The sequence below is a fragment of the Excalfactoria chinensis genome, chromosome 12 (assembly GCF_039878825.1).
Source record: "Excalfactoria chinensis isolate bCotChi1 chromosome 12, bCotChi1.hap2, whole genome shotgun sequence".
Taxonomy (NCBI): domain Eukaryota; kingdom Metazoa; phylum Chordata; class Aves; order Galliformes; family Phasianidae; genus Excalfactoria; species Excalfactoria chinensis.
Genome location: NC_092836.1, coordinates 3677684 through 3703799, shown reverse-complemented (window position 1 = coordinate 3703799; position 26116 = coordinate 3677684). Strand labels below are relative to the sequence as shown.

Here is a 26116-nt window from a genome sequence, read left to right as displayed (position 1 = left end):
TTCCCATCCATTATTAACTCTGCAACCAATGAAAAGAATTTTGCAGAAGACAGAACTGAGCATCAAAAATGATGCTAAGTGGACATTAACTGTGCATGGAAATGGATCTTGGGGCACACCACCACAACACCAAGTGCAGAAATGCAGAGGAACAGCAGGCACAGAAGCAGAGGGAGATATGTGTTGCCAGCCTACAAGAAATGAGCAGGCACTAATATCTTTTTAGGAGGCAGAAAGAGCTCAGCCATGCGTGGCCTCAGTGGAGAGGACAACAGCAAAGTCAGCTGTGAGTTAACATGTGTGTACCAAGTTCTCATCTGGAATCTGTAATGGTGTCATACTGTACAGGCACTGAGATATTTACTCCTAATCTAAATTCATGTTTGACATCACGGAAACAGCCCACAAACGGCATTAAGAAATCATGCTTTTATACAGGCAAAGGGCAAGGACCATCCCAAGATGTCATCCTCTGAGGTAGCCAGTCCCTGAAGTTAAGAAGGCCTGCTGGAGAAAGAATGCTTTCAAGAGCATGTCACAGAATGGGGGAAAAAGAAGCTGAAGAGACAGGATATGGTAAAAATTGATAGGCATTCTGTAATTCACATTTCTGAACTCATACCAACACTCATACTAGCTCAGCTTTCTCCAGCCCACACTCAGCTGAAAGAAGCTTTGCAGTTCACACCTGTAATGTGGCAAGAGAGAAGGCAGTTACTTCTTTCCTCCTTAAAGACATTTCTTCCTCAGACATACACTGCATAATTGCAGCGACAGCGTAGATTTTATTGCAAGCATTTGGAAGAATAAGTGCTCGCTGACACGATGAGAAAGGTTCCTCCCCTGGGGAACAGAACATAGAGGCTGATTAAGCAACTGATAGGTATTTAAGAACATTAAAAAAATATTGGCAGAGCAGGGTCACAGTTCTTACTGTGCATGGGAAGACAACTGGCCTGCTGGTTTCCAGCACAGTACAACGCTGGTGAAGAGAAAGTCCTTAAGCATAGGGTTTTTCTATACTGTTTGAATAGATAAAATGCTGGAAAGTAATCATGGCCTGCTCCTCCAGAGTATGGATCAGCAGATCCTGTTCTGTCAGAAAGCCGGGCCAAACCTGGTGCTCCATATCCCATCCTGCTTCCCTCACCAAATCCTCTAGTAGAGGCTGAATACCAAGGCACCATTTGCAGCTTCCACCTCATTTCAAGGGCTTATTTACTGCTAGCAGAACTTAGCACTAAACATACAGAGTGAGTGGATTATTTTAACATCTGAAAGACAAAGAGGAGCAAATTTGTTGGCCAAAGCTATTTAACAAACAAGTAGCAAAGATATGTCTAGACAGCATAGGTTTGCTTTTGGTGCTGGACTCAAGAACACTGTACCATGTTGTTTCATCATTTTGGTTAATATTACTTGGGTGATATTAAGAGTATATACAGAAGAAATATTAGGACTTCTGTTCTTTAAAGAAAGCGATAGTAGTGATCAAGTGTGAAAATATTTCAAAAACAAAAGGATTAATGGCAGTCAAAAGTTGAAATAACCTGCACGAAGAGCACAGAAATACAAGCTGTAGGCCTAACATGAACTGAAACATTCCTTTATTTAAAAAAAAAAATAGAATGTACCTAATTTGCCAGAATTAATTACATCTTCAACATTATAACCATCAATATTTTTAATGCAGTTAGCTATAAAGTATTTCAATATGAAAAAATGTAGAATAACATCAAACAAGTTTCTGTAACCATAAGGACATTTTTCAAGTAAATCCCAACTTGTATATAGATACAGAATAACTGAAACACTACGAGTTACTTCAACTGTATTTGATTACAACATCACTCTTCTACATAACTTAACAAAAACTCTTTCTAGAAGCTTACTGGAATTCCACATTCCTATACATAGAGATCAATTCTCGCTCTGCTGAATTAAAAAATAATTGTGAGAGTACCATATAGTCATTCTTTTATATTTTTTATGACCATATAGTCATATCCATTCTTTTCAAAAGAAATCTTATCCTTCAAACTGTCAACGTGAAGAAAAAGATTAACTTCTCTTTGCAGCTTAGGATAGCCTTAAGAAGACCTCGCTACACTGAGCTGAGCTGGGTAGGTCACGCTGTGCTCTAACATAGCCCTCTAGTCTCCATCTTCATTTGCTCTGCTTAGAAAAAGCAGTGGATTTGTCTTCGAAGGCACCTCCAGGAAATCCCCCTTCCCAGCAGTAGCCTTGGAAAACCCGACAGGTTCAGATACATGGTTTTCTTCTTGTTCCCGTAAAGCAAAGGCACTTGCACCAGCCAATCCTTCAGGTTGTTCCGAAAGTCTCATTGCAGTCTGCATTTGCTTTTCTAATTCTTCTATCAATTTTCCAGGAACAGAAGTAGATTGCAAAGAAGCCTCTGATTTTTCATCACTAACCTCAAACGTTGGAGCGTTTGTGCCTTGCCTTAATCCATTACAGTCAATAAGTGGAGCTGTCCTCTCTTCTTGAAGCATGCCTTGTAAAGGATTTATTTTCCCATCTTCAGCAGTTGAGGACTCTCGCTCATTTGAATCAGACCCTTCTGTCTCAGATGATGAAGTGCTGCTTGATTCTTCAGAGTCACTTGTCTCCGACTCAGAGGATGGCAGCTGTTGCCTGGAAACCATGCCAGCAGCTGTTAACTTGCTCTCTTCTTCTAGTACCAGCACTGCTGCTGCTTCCAGCTCTTCTAGTTCAAATCCTAAGTGGGACTTTGCAAGCGTGGTTTTCTGCAAGGATTCAGAAAGTGCTGCCAACTTCTTTGACCTTTAATAAGAAGAACAAAGCGTATTGTTTAACTTCACAAACAGAATATTCCCATTTGATATGCAGAACACAAGCCTTAAATGCTGGCTAGTCACATCTCACAAGGCTAGGCCATACCAAATGAAAGACTTCAGAGATTTTCAGAAAAGAAATCTGATATTCCAGCAACACACAGTAAAGGAAAACAAGTCCAACTCAGGGTTGTTTTCATTCTTTAAGAAGCTGAACTACAACCATACTACTTATCCCACACTTCCCAGTCTTTGCATCTGTGATATCTTCTCTTCACTGTCACCTCAGCGCATCCACAGTGCCATGAGATGCTCACTACACTGTCTGCACACTGTGCTTTGCTCTTTGTATTCCAGTTGAAATTTCCATTCCCTCACGTGTTTTGAGGTCAGCTCATGCTTTACCAGGAAAGCCCATCACAGACTTATAAACAGAGAGAACAAAAAGCCAAAGAATGCCTTGAAATGGGGAGGCAGACAGAGGGGAAAGCAGGTATAAAGTCGTAAGCATACATCCTGTTTCTTGTTGTGGAGTTCTGCCTTAGACTATCAATCAACTTTTCACCACTTCCTGCAACAGCAGGTCTACTATAAATCCTGCAGTAACCGACTGGGTTTCATTTCCTCTGCCAAAACCTGCTAACCTGCAAGGCACGACACACTGACACCGGAGCAAGTAGCTGATAATGTAATACACGACTCCTGCGAGGCAGAAGTTAAAGCGCTCGTTCTCTCAGCTGAATGATTTTAAAGATCTTTATATTCTATTTCCCAGGGGGGATAATTACTCAGTATAACATACTCCTCTTTTTTTTTTTTTTCTTTTTTTTTCTTTGGCTCCTAAAGGAATTGTATTTAAATGTGGAGGAAGGGAAATGTAATGCAATTTCTTACCCACTTTACAGAGTACAGCATTTCAAAGCCCAACTTGGAATACAATCATTAACCTTTCTTAGACCAACTGATAGAGTGGAAAACTAAGGAAACTGTTTACCAGAAGCAACTCCAAAGCTAAAAATTAAACCATAAATCTAAGCAACCTTCAATATAAGCACAGGTTCCAGACTTCCAAAAGTTGCTTACTTGGCATTATCCACACGTAGATCTTCTGCGTAATACTTCATTTTTATCAAGCATTTGAACTAAGTTACCTTTAGGTACTTTAGGTTACCTTTTAAGGTAACTTTAAGTTACTAAGAAGTTTCCAACCTAATTTGGAACAAAGAAAGCATCTTCCTAAAAACAAGAAGGAACCAAAAAAACCAGCTGATCAATGAAAAGGTTCCTAAAGCCCCACAGGTAGGTAGTAAGAGTAATCTGGCTTGCAGAGAAACTTGTATCCTGAACTCACTGGTGAACAGTTGGTTTAGGCTTTCAGTCACCAAAGGTCACATCCCTTACAGAAAACCCTTTTCTTCTTTGCTTTTGAAACTGCTCCCCACTTCCTTCCAACTCCACATGTGTGCACATTCTCTCCCCCTGTAAGGGAGGTTCATTATACAAAGGTGCAATTTCTGTTTATTTTACTGTCCTACTACCTGTCACATTCTTGTGGACAGCCAGGCTCCACAACCTGTGACAGAATGTTGTTTTGTACCTCTTTCACATGCAGTTCCTTCTAGTTTCATGGACATCCATAAGCAATTGTATGCCCAATTTCCTTTGGCGATGCATCTCCAACTCCAGCTACCTGTTCTTCATCTGCCATTAATGACAACCAATTTTTCAAGTTCTGTTTATCCACACATTTCTTCCGTCACTTCCGTCACTTCGTTTCCTGAAATACTATGTGCGTTTTTGTTTGCACCTCCACTTTCATAGGTATGTTTCCTGTGAGATCCTTGAAATCACTTAGAACTCCCTCCTCCTCTTTCACTGTTCTCTTACAATGTGAACACCTTATGAATAGGAATTTGCCACAGGAAAGAGTCAAGTATAAAGGAGATGTATGGCACTATGCATATTTTTACATTAATAAATACTCCACTATGCTCCAGATTACTAACGATAAGAGGTGAGAAAAAAAATACAGTGCCTGACTCTACACATTGGTTTCCTATGATGAGATGTGGTACAACCGACAGATAAAAGAATGGCCTGTCTAAAGCTGCGAGCTTCTGAGCACTGTATACTCAAGTGCATTTCCATCAATGAATTAAAAGAAATGAAAACGTGGTGCCTGACGGCAGCAGCCAAACACTGGTCTCACTGGACAGCATAAAGCTACAGAAGGCATTCTTCTGAATAGCTCAGCTTACCTCCTATTTGATCAAAAGAGACTACAAGATAATGATAATTAACTTGTAAAACAACTGTGGCTTCAAGATTCACGTGTGCTCCTTTTCCTCAAAAGCTAGGTTAGAACTACAGGGAGAAGACATGCTTTTCATCTTTACAAAGGATTATCAGAAGATGCCATTGTTCAAACAGCCTGCCCTGCCATCCTAACAGCAACAGCACAAACACACACTCTGCTTGAATGAGTAAATGCCTGCAAAAGGCCAACAACTCCATCTGTCCTCCTGATATCTACAACTGCTTTGCTTCAGTTGTCACAGCTGTGTCCCGTGGAGCTGTGACAGCCAGCACTGCACACAAGGTCACAGAGCATGTTTCGTTATTGAGCAAGGGTGAAGGCTTCACGCAGACCTACACAACCATCTGCAACTGCATGGACACCCCAAAACCACGTCAAGCCAACAAGAACAGGAGTCTTCTGAGCAGTCATTAATAACCTAAAACATTATTTTCATCAAATCTTAGTACAGTTTGAGTTGGAAGAGATCTTGAAGACCATCTAAGCCCCAGTCCACCACCATGGGCTGGGACACCTCCTGGACCAGGCTGCCCAAAGCCCATTGCCATTTTTTAGCTCTGTGATGCATCAGGTATTTGATTTTAACTGGATTTAAAACAGTACAAAAAAGCCACTTTCGGTTACTCAGATTTCTTAGGAGATGAAACATTTCCCTCCCACCATCCGCTTCACTCATCAAGTCTCTTCCAGAAAAACTGGGAAGTCTGCAGACCTCAACATTTCAAATAGAAGGAAAGCCTCAAAGTCTCACGTTTCTGACAAATCTGCAGATAAAAGCAGACAACTCCACTCCCAAACTTTCCAGTTTCTTCTATGAAAAACATAAAAAAGAATTGAATAACAGCACTATGAGTTTTTCCTCCTTTTCCTTAGCAGTATTACAGTTGGTATGTATCGGTCCATCTCAATTAAGGCAATTAACTGATTTCAAGGAAAACTGAATTTCAGGAGTGCATTACACATCAGCCTTCAGAAAAGGTGGTGTTATTCTCTGGACAAAAACGAGGCAAAAAGCACAGAAATCAGAGCATGAAAATGCTTCCGAGGGATACTGAGTCTGAACTGATGATTTCCTTGGTTGAAAAGTAAGCAACAACTCAGGAAACAAAACTGAGACACCAGCAATGAGATATCATGCACTACAGACTTGCTGTAAACAAGTCCTGCTGTTTCCCAAGCCCTTCAGAGTAGCATTTTAGAGATTAAACAGCAAATACGTTAATTTTTCAAGTATGATTAATGGAATTGCATGATTACTTTAAGACACGCTCATTCAGTATGCGCATTTGTGGTAATGATATCTTATTATTATGGTAATAGTGTTCTTACATAAACCTGCCTAATAGGCTTTAAAGGTGCCACACAAGGTAATTATTAGTTATCAAGATGTCAGTTGCTTAAGGAAAATGTTTAATTACAGGTTAAGCTATTCAGATGCGTGTTTTGTTTAAGGCACAGCTTTGAGGAACAGGTAACAACAAGGCACCTCGGGTCTCTGCCACCAAGTCTGAAATTAAAACTTCAAGACAGAGGTGCTGTATAAACCTGGTCTAGAAAGCAGAAGAGACTCTCCGTGTGCTAGAAGAAAAATTCTGTTTCATACATCTTAGATAGTAAAAAAGTAACAACTGTGCAAAAAGAAAGTATCAGAAGAGCTTTTGCAGGGAGGTTCAACAACAGCTAGAAGGAAAGCCCACCAAAGTCACCCGGCCACAGCAGGTGGTATAGTTGCATACTGAAAATACTGTGCAAAGCATTTGCAAACATGGGAGGCCTGACAGCCTTCAAAAACTGGAGCCAGTACCATTTCACTATGGAACAGTATTTGCTTGTAGGAGTACAAGTTCTAGCTTGCTCCTGTCTTTGTAAACAATAGATTATTTCTACTGAATCATGTGTGACTTTGCATTTACAGATGTATACAAACATCAGCTTTTGTGAAGTTTGTGGTGCAAACTAGGTGTAAAACAGATACAAACCACAACTGCAGTGCAATAGCATTTTCCTCCTGTCTACCATTGCTCAATCACAATCAAGTCAGCCTACAGAGCACAAGTGCTGTCATGGCAGATTGAGCTGTTTGTACCCAAGTACAGCACAAAAGCAACAAAGCACATGCACCTACATATCAAAGACAGTGACAACTGCTTTGGTTACCAGCCTGGTGCTTGAATGCAACCTAACTGGTCTTGGAACCAAGATTTATACCCAAAGCCTTGTTATATGATGCTGTTCCAATGTGGTTAGAGCCTATTAATTGTGTTACAATGGGAATCAGTCCTCCGTGCTAGCAATGCTAACTTGGCTCTACAGAGCTGACAAGCCCTATTTTACATGTAAAACACTTTACATTAATTACCTTTAAGCCTTACAGGCAAGATAAACAAATCTCAAAGAAACAGTAGATACTTCAAGTGCAGACTTGCCTTCGTAGTGTTGTAAGTTGCACCAAAGAAGAAAATGGGCCTGTCCTATTGCCAAGCAGCCAGCCCTTCTAGGCCAACAATTCCTCAAGATGCATTCAACTTCAAACTATGATCATGCTGTGCCAGTCAGCAGGGCTGACAAACACAAAGCAGTTGGGTAACTCACCTCCAGCCAACTGAGGCTCTGGACACCTCAGATTCATCTCACAGCAAAGCTGCAGCATTAAGCTAAAGCCTTTCTGACTGCTGGATCATGCAGTACCCTCAGCTGTCTAAATATTATATAATTACTGCACGAGAAGTTATCCAGTTTAAGGAGAAAGCAGCTGCCTACATTTAAACAACCCTTCTCAACACGGCCTGGCAAAATTCACACTTATGAGAGAAAGTTTCACACACCCATTTTCTCAGATAAAACAGGTAAGATAACAAGCAGTACAACCAGCCAAGAGCAAACCACTTTAAATGTGTTCCAAATTACATACCTAGCAGCATTAATTACAACTTCCCACAACCTCTTTTTAGCTAGAGGCATCATAAGAATTAAAGCAATTCTGGAATTAATGCTATCTCAGGCATCACCAGATACTATCCCAAAGCTGAGTCCTGGCAGTTCAGATGAAGGTGTGGAATGGAAGTATGCACAAGACACTAAAGCACTGGTTAAACTGTAAGGGATAACAATTACCCACCTTGCCACAAGACTGGGTGAGGACAGCCTGCAATACATCACTGTTGCTGGTGCATGGACTGTCACTGGCAACCAACAAGATCAAACATCTCTCCACACTTGAATCATTACATACATATTTTTTCTTCCTAGCTGTTTAGAATTGTTTTCCCATTATTACAATACAGAATTGAAGGACAATTTGATTTTAATAAAATATTCAAGCCATGAAAAAGGCCAAGTTTGATCAACTCTGACTGTAAAACACAGAAGTAATAACAAGAATGACATTGGCTGCAGAGGATAACTTCATTAAAGTAGAAACACCTGGGTCAACAGGCTCAGACAAGCATAAGTGGTCACTAATAAAGATTAGATAACAAAAAATCCTCCAGTTCAGGGAAACAATCCTCACAAATGGACATTTAGCAACAACCCTAAGAATCTCACACCAAACACACCATTCAGTTGCCCAAACTACTACAGTCACTGGTTAGGAAAGAAAACAAGCTTCAGAATCCGCACAGAGATAAGAGCCTCTGATTCAATTACACCTTATAGCATGTGTTTTATGTGAGATACCATTCCCCCCTTCCAAGGTCATTCTTAATGAGTGCTTCACTATTCAAGGACTTCTAACCACACAGAAATAGTTTTGAAAATGCAAGCTTAGAATGAGCCCTGCAATCATAGAATCACACAGAATCATAGAATGGCCTGGGTTGAAAAGGACCACAATGATCATCCGGTTTCAACCCCTCTTTTCCCCCTGCTATATGCAGAACCACCAACCACCAGCCCAGGCTGCCCAGAGCCACATCCAGCCTGGCCTGGAATGCCACCAGGGATGGGGCAACCACAGCCTCCCTGGGCAACCTGTTCCAGTGCATCACCACTCTCTGTGTAAAAGACTTTCTCCTAATATCTAACCTAAACCTCCTCTGTCTTAGTTTAAAACCATTCCCCCTTGTCCTATCACTGTCCACTCTTGTAAACAGCCATTCCCCCTCCTGCTTATACGTTCCCTTCAAGTACTGGAAGACCGCAAAGAGGTTTCCTCAGAGCCTTCTCTTCTCTAATCTAAATAAGCCCAGTTCCTTCGACCTTTCCTCACAGGAGAGGTGCTCCAGCCCTCTGATCATCTTACTGGCCTCCTCTGGACCTGCTCCAAGAGTTCCACATCCTTCCTGTATTGGGGGCCCCAGGCCTGGACACAGTACTACAGATGGGGCCTCACAAGTGCTGATTAGAGAGGGACAATCACCTCCCTGTCCCTGCTCGCCACCCCTTTCTTAATGCAGCCCAAACCACAGTTGGCCTTCCAGACCACAAGCACACACTGCTGGCTCATGTCCAGCTTCTTGTCCACGAGGACCCACAGGTGCCTCTCCGCAGGGCTGCCCTCAAGGAGATCTTCCCCCAGTTTATAAAATTACCTGGGGTTGCCCCAACCCAATTGCAGCACCCTGCACTTGGCCTTATCGAACCTCATTAGGTTAACACAGGCTCACTTCTCCAACCTGTCCAGGTCCCTCTGGATGGTTTTCCTTCCTTCCTTCCAATGTATTGACGGCACCACTCAGCTTGGTACCATCCACAAACTTGCTGAGGGTGCACTCGATGCCATCATCTATGTCACTGATGAAGATGCTGAAGAGCACCAGTCCCAGGACTGACCCCTGAGGGACACCGCTCATGACCGGCCTCCACCCTGACACAGAACCATTAATCATAACCCTTTGTCTGTGTCCAGACAGACAATTCCTAATCCATTGTACAGTTCATCCTTCGAATCCACTCCTCTCCAACTTAGAGAGAAAGATGTGGTGAGGGACCACGTCAAAGGCTTCGCAGAATGCTTAGGAGACTTCTCACAAGGTTTATTTGTTGGAAGTAGCAAATGAAATCAAGGTCTAAGTGAAATTAATGGCAGAGACTGTAGTCTTGGTACATTTTAAACAGAGACAAACACTTTACCTATCTGCAAACTCTGCTACATTACAGACCATAATAATGATTTGCTCTTATTGCAAAGTACCTTACATACCCTTTTCCTCCAATTTCCTGCAAGACTGGGGAACTACTCACAGATTTTATTTTGTCCAGTTCTGGGAACACAACCAGCCTCAACAGCAAAGCACTACTAAAACTTAATGAAGCAGAACAACACTACCCTCAAGTCTGAGGCATGAAGTGGAAAAGAAAATACACCCATTAACTGACACAAAGGGCATCTCTTTCTTGGAAAGAAGCACATTCATTCAGAATACAGATAATATTTTATCCTTGCACAGACAATACCACAGGTCCCTAATGAGCAGAAAAGCCTGAAAGTCAAACATTTTCCATTCCCTCCTACAAAAATGGAGAGTAATGCCACAAAATTCCTTAAAGACACTTATTTATAGAATAAGTAACATCTACTAAATCATTGTTTCCAGATTTTTGTTATTTTATCATTTTTACTGAAATGAACCATCTTAAAGGTGGTCCATCAGAATCCTATTTGCTTTATGAGATCTGAAGAATCACAGCAAAGGTAGTGCCATTAATAGCCAGCGAGACAACGCAAACTGCACTATTCAACAGTTCCACCTACTTAGTTTATTATACATTTTTATAGAGAGAGGCAGAACCAATAAATAACCCCATTAAAATCTCATTAGCTCTGATCAATGAGCACCAAAGGTAATGTAAGAACAAAGCTGAATTTAATGCGTTTGTGAAGGAGAAACAGAACAATTTTCTTCAGGACTCAGGTAAGAAATTGACCTAAACTTTAACTAATCTTCCACATTATCTGCAGCAAAAAGAAGACAGATGAGTGTAAATGCAACACAACATTTGTTCACGGGATGTAGTGCCATGTTAACCACTGCCTTTATAGGAAATAAACAGTCTCCGGAATACAAAGCTAAAAACAACTTAGTTTCTAAGTTTCCTTATGAAAAGCCAGGGGCTAAAATAATGTGTCCAGTCTATTCAGGATATTTCATGCAACTGCATATAAAAATTAATTTTCTCAATTTCTCAAGGTAATAGGTTGTCATTTTTAGCCTAAATAAATCAGATCTGTGCAGTTAGACAATCTCTACACTTAGTGATAATGATTTCCCTTATAACAACTCTTAGAAATAATAGGCAACTTCAATCAAATTTGAGAGGCTATGAGTTGAAAAAGATTTTATATTCCTACATATTTGATGAAAATATTCAGAGGTAGATCTGAAATAATCCCCCCCATGAGAAAAAGCAGAGAGAACGCAGCTGTGTGTGCAGTGGGATAGAGGAAGACCACAGCATGGCTATATCAAGGAGCTCATCCACACTTAGACCGGCTACTGCACATGCTGCCTTCTGCATGATGGAAATGTCAGAGAACATGAAGAAACCAGGGCACAAAGACTGGGTTTGTTGTACGAAAGTCACAAGCTCATTTTCCCCTTCTTCCCTTGCAGACATCGAAGTGGTGATTGGAGAAGTATTTGCTGCATGCCAAATTTTTACCTTAATCATAGGAAAATCACAAGATAAAACGGGAGTGCTGAGTTCAAGGCGTAGTACAGAGAGATGTATTTTCCAGACAAGAGGGAACAGCCAAGAGAAACCCACGATATGTCTTCAGGTAGCAGAGAGCAGTCCTGAGCACAAAACAATGGCTGATGTGGAAGAATCCAATGGGCTTAAGGGAAATATAAACCTCTTTCATCTCGAAATTCTGCATTTCAAAGGACACTGCATGAATTCAGGAGCTAAGAGTGATATGCTGCAATCCAACTTGCAACCTTGTAAACATGAACTGCTATCTACATAGCTTAAAGTACTACAGTTTGTTAAGCATAAATCAAATACAAAGCACAGCACCATCATTTCAGTTTAAGTGACTGTATGTTAATAAATCTGAACATTTCAAGTGACTTTCCGTATTTTTTCTGAAATTCCACAGCACTTCTTTTATAATTAATCTGAAGACTTTATGAGCTGAATTTCCTATTTATAAATATTTTAAACAAAGACGAAGCTTTCCAGTGTAATATTTTACTTTAATTACTTGGCCTTTTTAGTTAGTTGTAACTAAGCATATCATATTATAAAAGAAATCAAGTACAGCTTAGTTATGTGTATGTTATTATGAAAATATGCATAAGAAAAAATAACTTGTAATTAATACTGGACGATAAAAAGGGATCAGTGCTTATACTTTAAGAATAGTCTGTGATTTTACAAACAGTTCGATGTCGCCAAAATAGCTTCAGTGAGTTGCAACAAGCCTACATATCTAACAATGGCACAGCATTCAAAGTTCTAAATGATAAATAAAATAACAAGTGGTGAACAGATAACTCACCACAAAACAGATGCAGAGAAAGGAACAGATTGTGAACTGTGATGGCAAATATTGACTCTGTTACAGAAATGGAATGCTAACACTCATTCTACATGAGACTCATCTTGCTCTTAAATATCTCAGCTGCCATTACATGTAACTTAGTCTTTACCATCTCCTCTCATGATCCAGAATCTTGAATTCCTAACACTGAAAATCACACAGTTTGTACTATAACATGGTGATGAAAGATGGCCACAGAAAGTGCATAAAACGTGAACTTTAATGTCAGAATAATGCTAGTGAAGTCACCATGCATGAGGAAAGATAATGGAAACAATGATAACAAATAGACTTAAGGGCACTGTTAAGAATACCTTATAAAAACAGGATCCTGCCCCTTTACAATTGGATTTACCACCCTAACAACAGAAATCCTAGTCAGGTAGATCAGCACCCTGACCAAAACCCACAACACCCCAATGGCAACCCCAACCTGCAGCCATCCCAGTGACATATCCCTGCCAACTTACATGATCTCAGCACAGAAAGACACCAGACATGAGCACTTTGCAAGGTCCCAGCAGGACAGCTGCCGGGGCCCAAACTGATCAGCCTGCTATCACCTCCTCCCCATCATCCCACAATGCTTGTAGGGCTCCTAGTACCAGGGACTCCAGGGTGTGATTCTACCTTTAGGCACTGAAATGATGATAATGCCCCACTCACTGAACCAAGCCCACTCCAGAGAGGGCTGAAAAGAAAGCAGGAAGGCATTAGCAGCCCACTGATCAGCTCCCACTTTGATCACAGCTGCACACTCCTCCTGCACAAGCACTGCCTTCCCCAAATGGAGGCAGAAGAGCCAGCTGAGACGTGCAGGCTGCAAGACATGATACCCACTGCTGACCCTTCTGCAGGCAGAAAGGAGCTGCCTCCCAACAACTTCGGGAAATCAAAGCAATTGCCTGAGGGGGAAAAAAATGGCTTTCTTTTCTCCCTTCTCTACCCACAGCAAGGTGCACTCAGACACAGCTTGGAGGAATACAAACCATAGAAAAGTGATGGAATAAGTAAGAAAAAAACAAACAGAGGAAAGGAGAGGAAAAACATCAAAGGGAATTGCAGCTAGCAGCTGGGAGGAGAGATTAAATCCCTTGTTAAAAATCCATGTTTTACAGGGCTCGCTAAAACATATAAAGGAGAATTTCTGGCATTATATCCACCTGTCTATCACACTTCTCAGCCTTCAGGGCAAACAATGTTTTGCTTTAAGCCTCTTAAGTTATATATTATATTACTTGGGTATTGTTATTTACAAAGTGCTCTGCACACACCTACTGCTCTACAGACAATTGAAGTGACAGCTCAGGCCTTAAATAAGATGCAATATTTAACAAGAAGCACAGCAGCACAGGATGACAGTAAACAAAAAGAACCTATATTAAAAACATGCATCAAAACAGGGAAAGATGAGAAGCACAACGTGCTTGCAAATTCTTAGCTACTATTTTTAAATCAAAGAACCGTGATCTCACTGAGGATTAAAAGCAAATGACTTGGCACGAAAATAAATGTGGGTTCTCCACCAAATTCAAGCATCAACAGCCAACACTGTCTTCAATAAATCAGTGAGCCCTTACTTAGGTTCTACGTGCCAAATGACAGCACTCCCTTCTTATGGCTAGGAAAAGCTACTTTAGAAAAATAAATTGTAAAGAACCTCCCATTGTTTCTGTATGAGACCCATGGTTGGCATTTGAAATACAAGGTACGCTTCTGAGCTATGCTACCTTGATTGAAACAAAGAAGACTGTAAAGAGGAACTCGATAACCAATGGAGAATGAGCCAACTCATAGCTACCCTTGACCAGAAAAACATCAGAACATACTGCTGGTGCAAGTCCATGGTCAACCAGATGTGTTTTGGGATTTTACCTTTAATTATGTCACACAACAGACAACAGAAATCTCTGCCTATTATACTTGCAGATGTGTCCAACACTTCTAACTTCCTTACCAGTGAACTACAATGTTTTTTCCCCACTCTTGCCACACCACAAGTCAATCCAACACATTCAGGGAGCCTTTGCTCCCGTTGTTTTTTCCAATTCTCAACCTCATTTTGAGAAGCAGAGGCTGGAATCAGTGTGAGCTGTCCCACAAATGATACCACCTTCTGAGAAATGACTCTATTCTGCCTCTTCTGCACTCACTGCTCTCTTACCTACTGAGAGAGGCACACAGACTCAGGTTCCAGGAGTTCTCAAGCATGACCCAAGCTATTTTTCCTGGAGCTATTGCCATTAAATACGTCCTATTCTTCAACCCTTGACTACGATCTACAATCCTTTACTGTAAGTGTGCCATCTTAGACTTGATTGTATTAAAACACATGTTGTTCAAATAAGCATATGTTGCCAATCTGGGTCAGTCTGTGCAACTCATCTGTTCAAATCATATTCTCTACTTAAAAAAAGAACTGTTTCTAATGTTACCATGAATTTTTATCTATAAAAAGATGCACAGCACTTTCTTACATATTGCTAAGGATATTGGACAGTACTCAGATAAACACTCTGAAAACATGGACCATCTTCACTTCATGAAGTAATAAAAGAACTCATCTCTTCCCGGTTCCTTCTTTTTTTCCAGTACTTCCTGTAATGCACACTAGGAATTCCAACACTTGGTAGTATGCAAACAGAGGCATGCAGAAAATGGACCCCAAAGAGCCTGAGAAGAGACCATTTGGTGTTCCTTGGTGTAGGGAACCTGCTTTGGCAGGGGGGTTGGACTCAATGACCTCTAGAGGTCCCTTCCAACCGCCTACAATTCTGTGATTTGAAGCAGCCACTCCCATGCTCAGTAGAAGCTTGAAAACCAGCTGGGACATCTGACAGTTAATACACTGCTACAGGCCACCAAAGAAGTGAATGAAAAGCAAATCTAATACAGCCTGATTACTTGGGACAGTAAGCACTTGCAGCGCTGCACTGAACTCGCTGCCAGCAGCAGTAATGCCAGCACGTAAAGCCTGCTAAGAAGGAATTAGAAAAACTGAGGCTTACAGTTGTGAGCTACCATTGCAAGCCATCACAGGACACTAAGAACAACACCTGTACAACCAGATGAAACAGCTTTCTTGCTGCATTCAGCTGGAAGGTACGACCACGAGCAGTATCAAGATTTTTTGCTTCATCCCTTGTACCACAGACGGCAATGAGGCTGTTGTCTGATAAGTAATATAGCTAGCTGCATCAGAACAGACACTAAAAGCAGATGCTAAAGCAAGGTTGCTCTCAAAGCAGCAACATGGAAACAGTTTTTTCTCTGCGCCGCCTACTTTGAAAACTTGGAACTTTAACAAACCTGAAATGGTCACAGCCTTCACTAAACTATACTTACCATGGGCAGCAAACAAGGAAAAGTGACACCTGAGCTACAGCCAAGGCAAAGTGCCACTGAGCATGAAACAGTCATTCACATAAAATACAATACTGAGAGTTGAGATCTTAAGTAAGGATAAAACTGGAAGAAGTACTTTAAACACCGTGCAGCTCAGTTTAATCCCACAGAACCCAGCAGCAGGATTTTCATCCAGAATATACAACTGCTGTTCTTTTGTTCTCCCAAATCATGGCTGCTGAATCCAAGAGGTTAACAGCTGAACATCTGCATATTCCTCTAACATTTGGGAATGCTTTAAACCACCAAAACCCTTCTGTTAACAATTCCCCCCCCCCCCCCCCACACACACACACACACAAATAGAGAGTTTAATAAACTAACACACCAGTAGTGTATCATTAAAAGATCTGTTAGTGCAGTTTTGTTCCTAAATCCTCCTTTCTGAAATTTGTGTTTTTCTAATAGATGTTCACAGTCAACATCTACTCCATGCACCCCTCATTAGGCAGCACAGTCCTTAGCTGGATGTCACAGCTAAGTTACTCTTAAGAATGCTACAATACCACAAAGAATAAATAATTTTAATGAACACCAACCCTAAAAGTAGCAAAAAAAAGCGAGGACTGAAAGAAATTTAAAAGCCTGTTTTTCTTCTATTAAAACACTTGGAGCTTTACAAAGGCCCAGACCACTACAGAAAAATGCCACAATAAATAGCTTCTACTAAATCTCCCAGAGTTTCCTAAATCTTAACAAATAATAATTGGGTCAGATTTTTTTTTATGTCAGCAGATCAGTCTAATAAATAATTTTAACATATAGATGGAATACATATCAAAATTCTAGTTATATTCATCCAAAAGATCATAATTACTTGACTACGCAAATTTAAATACACCACATTATGGTTTCCTAAGTGTAGTAAAAGCCTGAAGTATTTCTTTTCAGAAAGGCTGCCATACATGATCTGCATGCACCTAAATGTTCTTTGCATTTAAAGCAAGCACGGAACACTATATGAGGGAGCCCATACGATAACAAGCTGCAAGGAAAACACTGCACATAACATTCTCCATAGAGAACTTAATGTAAATTAAGAAGACAGACAGCTGTACAAATATTTAAACTGAGGAAAGACTTCTGAACCTTCAGTGGTACAGTGTGTTTGGATGGGCACAACAGCAAGCTATGTGCATTACTGTGACTATCAGTGTGGTTTTGGAACAAATGTCAGCAGGCTGCCTTACACGTCCAAACCCAGGATTTGAGTGGTTTGGTTTTTTTATCCCCAAGTGTGTAAATACCTTTAAGTTTCTTTATATTTAAATTCATTTAAAGCCGACAAAGCAGTCACAAGAAATACAAAGAATCTTCCCACTACCAAACTTCTATCAGTGCAATGGACTAAAACCATAATGCTGGAGACAGAGATCCTTACTCCTCTGTTTTAAAACCTGAGATGTGAGATGGCACTAAAATTCTTAAGTGTCACTTATGATCTTATTTCTTCCTGGAAGACCTATGCTCCTCGATGCCTTTGCAATGCCAGACCTTAAAACTTCAGGCCCACATTGCACTGTATTGATTAAAACAGTAATGCAGACAGCCCAGGGAAAAGGAAAAGGGGGGGGTTGAACAATCACAGTCAATCTCATCACCCCGACGACATGCTGTGAGTGTAATTAATCCTACATTTACTTAGAGAACTTCACACCCTACACATAAAGCAGCAACTCCCTGCTGGCTTCAGACTAGGTAATTATGTTGTAACAAGGACTAGGTTTCCATTATAACTGAGATGAAAAGGAGAATGGAGCTATGAAGGTAGCCTACCTTTTAGGGTAGGTATCACCTGCAAATCAAAAGAAGCAGGCTTAACGTGTTTAGGAATACTTGAGTTAGCTTTTAGTTAGTTAATTCGAATAACATATCAGCTTCTAGAGAGACTGCACAAACGCCACCAGGAATCACAGCTCTTAACTCTAAAGCAAACAGTCCATGTTTGAAGTGGCATTTGTACCCACGTCACCCAAATTAGCAGGATTACGCTTGTTTCAGGTACAAGTATACGTACTCTGTAACACAAAGTTGTGACATCATTGCATGTAAACCCTAAAGCAGCCTTTACACAGATAAAAAATAAAGTGGCAGGTAAAGTTCCGTGGGATATGCTGAAGTAATTTAGCAGCTCATCTCTTCTGCCATAACAGCTCTCCTTTACTGTGTCAAAACTACAACAATACACAACACAAACCATGGCTTCCTAACATTCTGCAATAAGAAGAGATGGCGAGTTACAGAAAAATATAAACACATTTTATGAGACCAAACGCCTTATTCTTCTGCTTTCCTTGTACCCATTAAATCTGGGGATGCATTAACTACAGAACAGTGCACAAACACATGCAGTAATCCCTGGAAAATTTCCATGGGCCCCAGCAGTTTCACCTCCAATTGAGCACAGGAAACACAGTTACCAGTAATGAAGTGGTACATGCCTAACACTAAACATGTATTTAAATAGGAATATTTTAAACTAGCATAGGCTCAATTGTTTCCTTCTGAAGGAATACAGAAGAACATGCACTTAACTGCCTGCCTAGACAGCAACTCAGGGTGACAAGAGCCACTCAGCTCTGCTCTTGGCTATGGTACAGCCAGCAGATATCACAGTCAGTCTGTGAGAGGACACATACATGGAACAGCAGACAAAGAAAGCACTGGAGGAAGACATCAGGCTGTGAGTGTACACAGCACAAGTCAGTGGGCAAACTGCTCTGCCACCTACAAAGGATGCAAGGGGTCACAGGCAAAACTCTCCTCCAAAAGGGAAAGAGTTCTGAGATAAACCCACATTTGTTTCCCTTGCTCTCAGCAGCCCATATGCAGCTGTGAGACAACCTCCTGTTTCCTGAAGGATCATCTCTGCTTCACCTCCTGCTTTTTGTACCAGAGTGAAGTGTGAAATATGGAGAAAAGCTCAGACTGGCAATACAAATTTGGTTCTAAATTCACCTCAGAGGCCGCCATATGTATCACAGTGGTTTGTAAAATCTCTGACCTGCAGGAAAAAAAAAGAGGCATGCAAACCAGACAAATTAAATTTAATTTTATTATGGAAATGAAAGTAATAACAGAAGTGACAGCAGGGCAGATGATAAGCTCACTTAGCAGGGCGATCAAATGAAGTGATGACATGTCATTATGACCTCAGGGGTTAAAGATGCAATTTTCCATCTGGCTGCAACTGGCTTTTCAACATAAATGCTGACACCACCTGCCAAGACTTCCTACAAGCTGCCTCCATAGGTCTTTGTATAGCTTTTGTTACCCAGGTTAATCTTTACTCTCCCTTTTCTTCTCATTTTGTTGAGCAACATGCTCCCTTCCTTCAAAACCCAACAAACAGTTAAAAACAATTTTACAATGCATTTTATGCAACAGATAAAATATTAACTTAACAAGCAACTTAATGAGATGCTTCCAGCCCCTACAATTCTGTGACTCCAAACACCTAAAAAGCAGGTAAAACTATGTTTAAGACTGCAAACTGAAGGATGAAACTTCACTTGCCAATATCTTACTTTGACCAATACTTTCAGGAATCTCCTTTTTTTCCTAACTAACAGGCAACTGAATGAAATCAGCTTATCTGGAAAGATCCCTAAAGAACTAGACTGTACTCACCATATCCAATTGACTATCAGCCACCTGCATTTGTTTTTACTCAGTAGCTTAATTGTTTCCAATTCCAGACACACTGTGCTTAAAATAAATCATCTTCTGCCAGTCCAGTGACACACTCACTTATTCATCTAATTAAGCCACAGCCAAACGATGATCTCAAACCAAATTTGTAATCAGCTATTGGCACACTGCTGGCTATAAGGTTTTGTTCCCACACTGGAATTTAAAAGCTAGTAACCACCAGTGGTGTTCCATTCCTGGAAACTTCACATCAAATAAGGCTATCCTCTTACTATCATTTGACATACCCACTGCATTTTTTGCCTGAGACAAGCTTTGTTCCTAAACCTGTGTCTCCCAGTTTCCTCCACCAGTACAGGTGAGCTAAAAACATTGCTTTAGTTGTTTATATAGCACCCAGATTCTCCACTAAGAACAACTCGCTATCTGTTCTAGCTGTTTAAGCGAAGCGGCCCCAGTCTCTTGGGGAAGAAAAGAGCCCTTCACAGATCCTTGAAGAGTGACCTGGGACTACAGATATGAATGGAGAAGATGGAGACAAAGAAAGTTAATGAAGCTTGCATGGAGTAAAGAGCAACTATGAAACAAAACAGAGAAAGTATCCAGACTGATTGGACACAAATAATTTCATTAAAAGACCATAAAGATATCATGAAATATCCCCCACTCTCAGAACTTCCATATAGAGGCAATCACCAGAGGGATATAAGAAGCTTCCTTCCCTGGACAGTGTGTGCCACACTCACCTTAGGAAACTGGAGATGTGAAACCCCTGTTCTCACCAGGGCAATCATATTTTCTGAACAAAAAAGTCAACTTAGTACTTCCCTTTAACATGTATAAAAGAAAAAAGGCATCCCTGCTCACTTAGAACATACTTAACTTTAAACATACGTTTGCTTTACTGATAAACAGAACAAGAATGACTTAAGCACGCACTTAAATGCTTTCCCAATTCAGACCCTAAAAATAGGCAATGATTTCTACAGTTCCTCTTTCTCTTGTTCTACTAATGACAGACAACTATTGTGCCATGTCATTATGACAAAAAGATAGCTTAATTGCCCTCATTCCAGAAGCTGTCAGTTCTGCTTAACTGGTACATAATGTATTTGTCTGGAGTAAATGTGTTAATGCATCAGTCACTTATACTAGCATACATTTTCTTCTGCTGTATTTAAAAAAAAATTGGTTTTTATGGCTGACTTCCTAGACATTATATTCACTGATACACGGAGCAGTGATATGGCTGTTCTGCAACTCATTTACTTGAGAAAGATGCATTAAATAACTTTCTCCTGAATTCATTTTTCAAGGCAACTTCAACCTGAACGTGAATTTTCCCAAAAGCTTTTTTTTTCCCCCCAAAAATCATCATACCAATGAAAATTCACATCTTATGTAAAAGTACAACTCTTACATAGATGCCACTATATAAAAAAGGCACTGAATGTTTTCTACCACGTTGTAAGAATACAGGGATAATCAACATCACTAAATGTCAGGACCAAACACATTTGCATTATGGAACACAGCACTTTTTTTTTTGTTGTTTTAATGATATTTGTCCACAGAAACAACACGCTAAAAACTTTGTCCTTACCAGTAGCAACTTCAGAACTTACTTGATTTTTTGAATCCAGATGCAATAGTCTGTAATGAAGAGATCATTAAGGATGTAGGCAGGGTCGCTCTCCCTAAAAATCCTGTGAACGTCCAGCAAACATTTCAAAACTGCAGCTCTTCCTGGAAGTACATTTTCATTAGGTTTGTGTGTTTGTTTGTTATAGATCATCCTGCTCCCCGCTGAGGCCTTAAGTAATTTTGCTAACTGTACCCACATAATATTAAGTGGACCCAGAGTCTCAAACAGCAATTAGATGACTGTGCCCCTCAGCATCCACATCCATGTGGATGCAGAGCCTGACTTCAGCAGGAATCTCCACAAGACTCCAGCCTGGAGGCACAGCCATGCCAGTACTTCTCTACAGCTGAAGCAGCCCCCTCCTTCAGCCTCTCCTTTCCTCTTCTCTGTACTGTGCTGCCCCAAGCTTTAGCACAGCCATATAAATTAAGCTGTAAAGTAACTCACAAAGTTACGCCCTGTCATTCCCTTGCTGAAAAAAAAAAACAACGAAATATAATTTCTCTTTATGTCTATGCAAACATCTGTGTTGAAAAAAAAACAAAAGAGGTTGCAAACACAGGCCCACTGCAGGATGCAGTAGCCGGGACCACAGCAATCACGTAAGCCAATGTAAGTGATACCACTGCCTAGCATCCAACCACGATTGTAAATCAAAAAGAACTTCTTCTACTCCTCTTTGAGAAAGAGTAATTTGGCCAATGGAGCCTCCAGAAAAAAATCCATTTCAGGCTCAAAGAAGTCCTATTTAACATACAGCTGATGAATGCTGAAAACGATTTCAAAAAACAAAAAGCTTGAACATCTTCTCAATGCCACAGACACAAGTCCTTCTGCAGCCTGTTTATTTTTCTCCATAGGCAATGAATCTTTATGAAGAGAACTGATTAATATAACTCGCAATTGGCTGGAATCACCTACCTTAGCTTGAAAGTTGCTAAGGGGTTAAGTGCTGGAACACTAAAAAATATTATTTTCCCTGTTTAATGAGGGGAAAAAGAAAAACATTCAAATGAAAACAACCACTACTGCAAATGGAATCTAATAACCTTCTCCCAAGAGACAGGCTCCTCCTAGGCTATGAAACCTCAACATGGATGAAATTACATTTTACAGAATATATACAAAAAAGAGATCAGAACTCCCCCTGCTGTTTGAGTACAAAATTTGTTTGTTGTTGTTCAGCAAATCCAGGCTGGAAAAATATTGACAAAGAATGAAAGTGAAAAGATGCAGAAGATGGCAGGGTAGAGAAAAGACTTGCAAAGCATAAAGCAAGCAGAACTGAAATAACAGCAACACTGGTCTGGAAGAGAAGCAATTGACAAGTCAGGATAGAATGCAAAAGAAAAAAACCCCAAGCGTTAAGTGATGAACTTTAGATTCTATCACCTTCAGTGCTTGTCAAGCCAGGCTTGTCAAACTCAACTATTTTGACTACAATGAAGTGCACTCTTTTAAGAAGAAATTATATGTGGAATTAAGATTTTGCTAAACTTTTTGGTTCTAACTGTCAAGCTGCCAGCTTGAATCATTTACAACATCCACTACATTTACTCATCTGCCACATAACAATGTAAATTAGTGACTATGACACTAAGTTTCAACAAGCCTACCTTCATAAATCATGATTTTAGATTACATTAATGGGCCTTAGCGGGCCTGTCATTGGTGGAGTTGCAGTTCTAGCCAAACTCAGCTCCTGCCTGCTCAAAACAGACACTCCAGCTTTCACCACAGACCTTTCTCCCAAAGCTTAACAAAACATAGCTGGATTGTATCTAGGTGAGATACCAGCTCTGATCAGAGATTTTTCCAGTGCTGAGATCATAGAATGGTTTGGGTTGGAAAGGACATTTAAGACCATCTAGTTCCAACCCCCCGCCGCACAAAGGGACACCTCCCTCTAGACCAGGCTGCTCAAAGCCCCATCCAGCCCCGCCCTGAATGTTCGATATTCCTAACACTTTTATGTTAACTCTCTGGAATGAGCTTAAACCACAACTGCATCCACTGCTTAGTAAACAAGTGGCTTCACAGGCTTTTTCCCAGTAAGTACACTAATTTTACTATCTCCCAAGCCCCAAAAACAGAAAATGTGCAGGAATGAGGCCATCAAGTTCTGGTGAAAGTGGCCCAAAAATTAAAGAGATGTTTTATTTTTTTTAATTTTTTTTTAAAGAAGACAAACTTACCTAGCTGCAGTATCATGACCGTATCATTGAGGGCACGTGTCACCAATCCAAAATGTCGGTAAAGAGGATAGCACACCACTCTTCTCCCAAAAGATACCAGGACATCATGAATGCTAGTGAAACACTGCATGTGTCAGTGGAAAATCACCATTAGTCTGCATACCTTCCAACACAAGGAACTACTACTTTTTCCTTTAGAAAAAAAACTCATGGTAGAATAGACAAAAAGCAGAGCTTAAAGTATCATGCATCTGAAATAATCTGCACTTTGATGAAAGTCAACATGCTAAAAATAGGAATGAGATACTGCAAATTTCCTCTGCATGGCAGGGTAACAGAAGTTCTATACATTTTGGTGGTTTTGCATTAAAAATAGAATTGAGGGAACATTAAACATCTAACCTAAGACTTTGCCATTCCTTAAATTAAAGCAATAAATTACATCTGCCTCACATTATTATGTATATAAGGGGAAGCTATAAAAAGCCTTTTAAGAATATAGAAGAAATTAAAACCACATGATATTAACAAAATACATGTGTAGATATAAGATCTTTGAAAATGATACAAGATTGCCTCTCATGAAAATTACAGATAGTTAAGACAGGGATAAACATATCTGCTCAGGGAAAGCAGCTCACTGCCCTTCTCTACCGGTAAGGAAGACTGCTAACTTTGAGTCAGAGCAGACAAATTAGTGAGTTACTACACACTCTTAAGAGAGCAGTTTCTTTTCCAGCTTTCATTTTCAAAAGACAAAATATTCCATTTACGGTTTCAAATAAAAATACTTATTGCATCTTGTGCTCGCAATTTATTAAAACTCAAAAAGGCTTTGCTGTCTGTGATCACTTTCTTGCATTATATGACTACATACCTCAACCCACTTTTCATTTTAATGGATTACCGATCCAGATTCCAATCATTTCTATTTTGTTATTTAATATTTAGAGCCTAAGGTGTGTATGTGTATGGCAGTCAGTTCCAACAGCCCATAGCTGAGGCAATCTTGTTTACAGATTGATGCAAACACCCGCCTCTACATGGTTAGTGGAACAGATATAGATATTAACAGCTTGGTGCCAGGAGACTATATTTGCTGGGTGTGAAGTATACTGTTGGCACAAGCTGCGCCAAGAACTGCTACATTACTGCAGGAGATCTCTGTGTGCACTCATCCTCTATGCTAGGACACAGAACTGAAGCAATTCAGGAGTTAGGGCAATTGCTGCACTTCAACTGCACTCTGTTGTGACTTGCTACTGCAGAACACCTAGATGCACACAAACAAATGCTATCTGACCTGTCGCATCAGTTGTCAGCAGAGCACGTTCTTATTACCAGATATAACTTCCCCCACTCCTAGAAATGATTGTGGGACTGAGCCCAAATACCCTGACAGAAATCTCACATTTGCTCCTGCAAACTGAGAACTTGGCTTGGTAATACAAGGGATGAGAAACAGTCCCTTCTAGCTTGCTGCCCACACAAGAAGTAATGGTCTACTGGCCAAGCCATACCCTATAAGAACATTTCCTATCGCTTGGTTTGAAGATGTTTCTGGACTTCCCAGCTGTACAACCTGAAGCCAATGCTGTGGAACAGAGATGCCAGAAGCCACCTTATTTGCAGCCAAGAGAAGCAGCAAGCCAGAGGTGCAGAGCAATGAACTAACAAGGCTGAAGAAAAATGCAGCAGCAAAACTCTAACAAGTAGCCAATAAACTGCTTAACTGAGGCCTGCTAACAGAGCAGGCCTTATAAGACAAAAGAAATCAATCCCTGCTTTTTACACCTTCTCTATCTTAACACTGCTTTAGCCAGTTAAATGGGAAGAGATCTATGACTTCTGATCAAGGAGCTATAATGCTCTATTTTCTTGTTCTTAGTAGATAGATGCACACATGGCCAAAAATAAATCACAAATACAAAGCACAAAATGTACTTTTTAAACTTACTTCCAGCCAGCACAATGTTGCACTCAGTTTCCTGACATTCCAAGATGATTCAACCTGATTTAAGTGGAGAGCATAAAACAGGAGTTATCTAATTCCATATTCAAGACCACTGGCAAACTGTTTAAGATAAAGTTCTGGCAGCAATTTAAGAACCTTTGTGAATATAAAGGAGTAATTATACTATGTGCATTGAAATGGTTGCAGGACAGTATTAAAAATTATATTGCGATGCAGATGTTAAGTGAAAAGGTTTCTATATTGGGAACATCTAGCTCATGCACAAAGTCTTTAAAATACAAGTACTCTTTGACTGGTGTAGTATTTTAGTGGAATTCTGCCCCCTTTTAGCAAGCACAGAAACTTAAATCTGCTCAGCACATCAAAACAGCTCAAGTTAAAATGCCTTGCTTTGTGAAAACAGCTCAAGACTTCTGGCTTTCAGAGAGGATCCTAAAGCCAACAGTACACAAAGTGTCGTTATTCTTAAAGGGTGATCAATTTGTAGTATTTCTGTGGTAGTGTGGTCTAGTGGGATGATTACAGCTAAGAGCCAGGAAGCCTTGATCTATAATCCTGGCTCTAGTAAAGATTTGTACAGCCTGAATGTCTTGGTTCTCCTGTTAAAATAAAAGCCAAAGACAATG

The 26116-nt window shown here is 40.3% G+C and overlaps 1 protein-coding gene across 2 annotated transcripts in view; it reads right to left on the bottom strand.

Moving 5' to 3' along the window:
- Window positions 1-1581: 1581 nt before the first annotated feature.
- The window catches only part of SHQ1 (SHQ1, H/ACA ribonucleoprotein assembly factor), a 39825-nt gene continuing 15290 nt past the window's right edge, over window positions 1582-26116 (bottom strand). The window contains exons 10-13 of one of the 2 annotated variants that reach the window (XM_072347482.1): window positions 25473-25526; window positions 23516-23639; window positions 21301-21421; window positions 1582-2805 (exon numbers count right to left, since the gene is read on the bottom strand). In XM_072347482.1, coding sequence (XP_072203583.1) covers window positions 2154-2805; window positions 21301-21421; window positions 23516-23639; window positions 25473-25526 — 951 coding nt within the window. In that variant the 3' untranslated portion in view covers window positions 1582-2153. The remainder of the gene's footprint in view (window positions 2806-21300; window positions 21422-23515; window positions 23640-25472; window positions 25527-26116) is intronic. The other variant, XM_072347483.1, reaches the window with a different exon arrangement.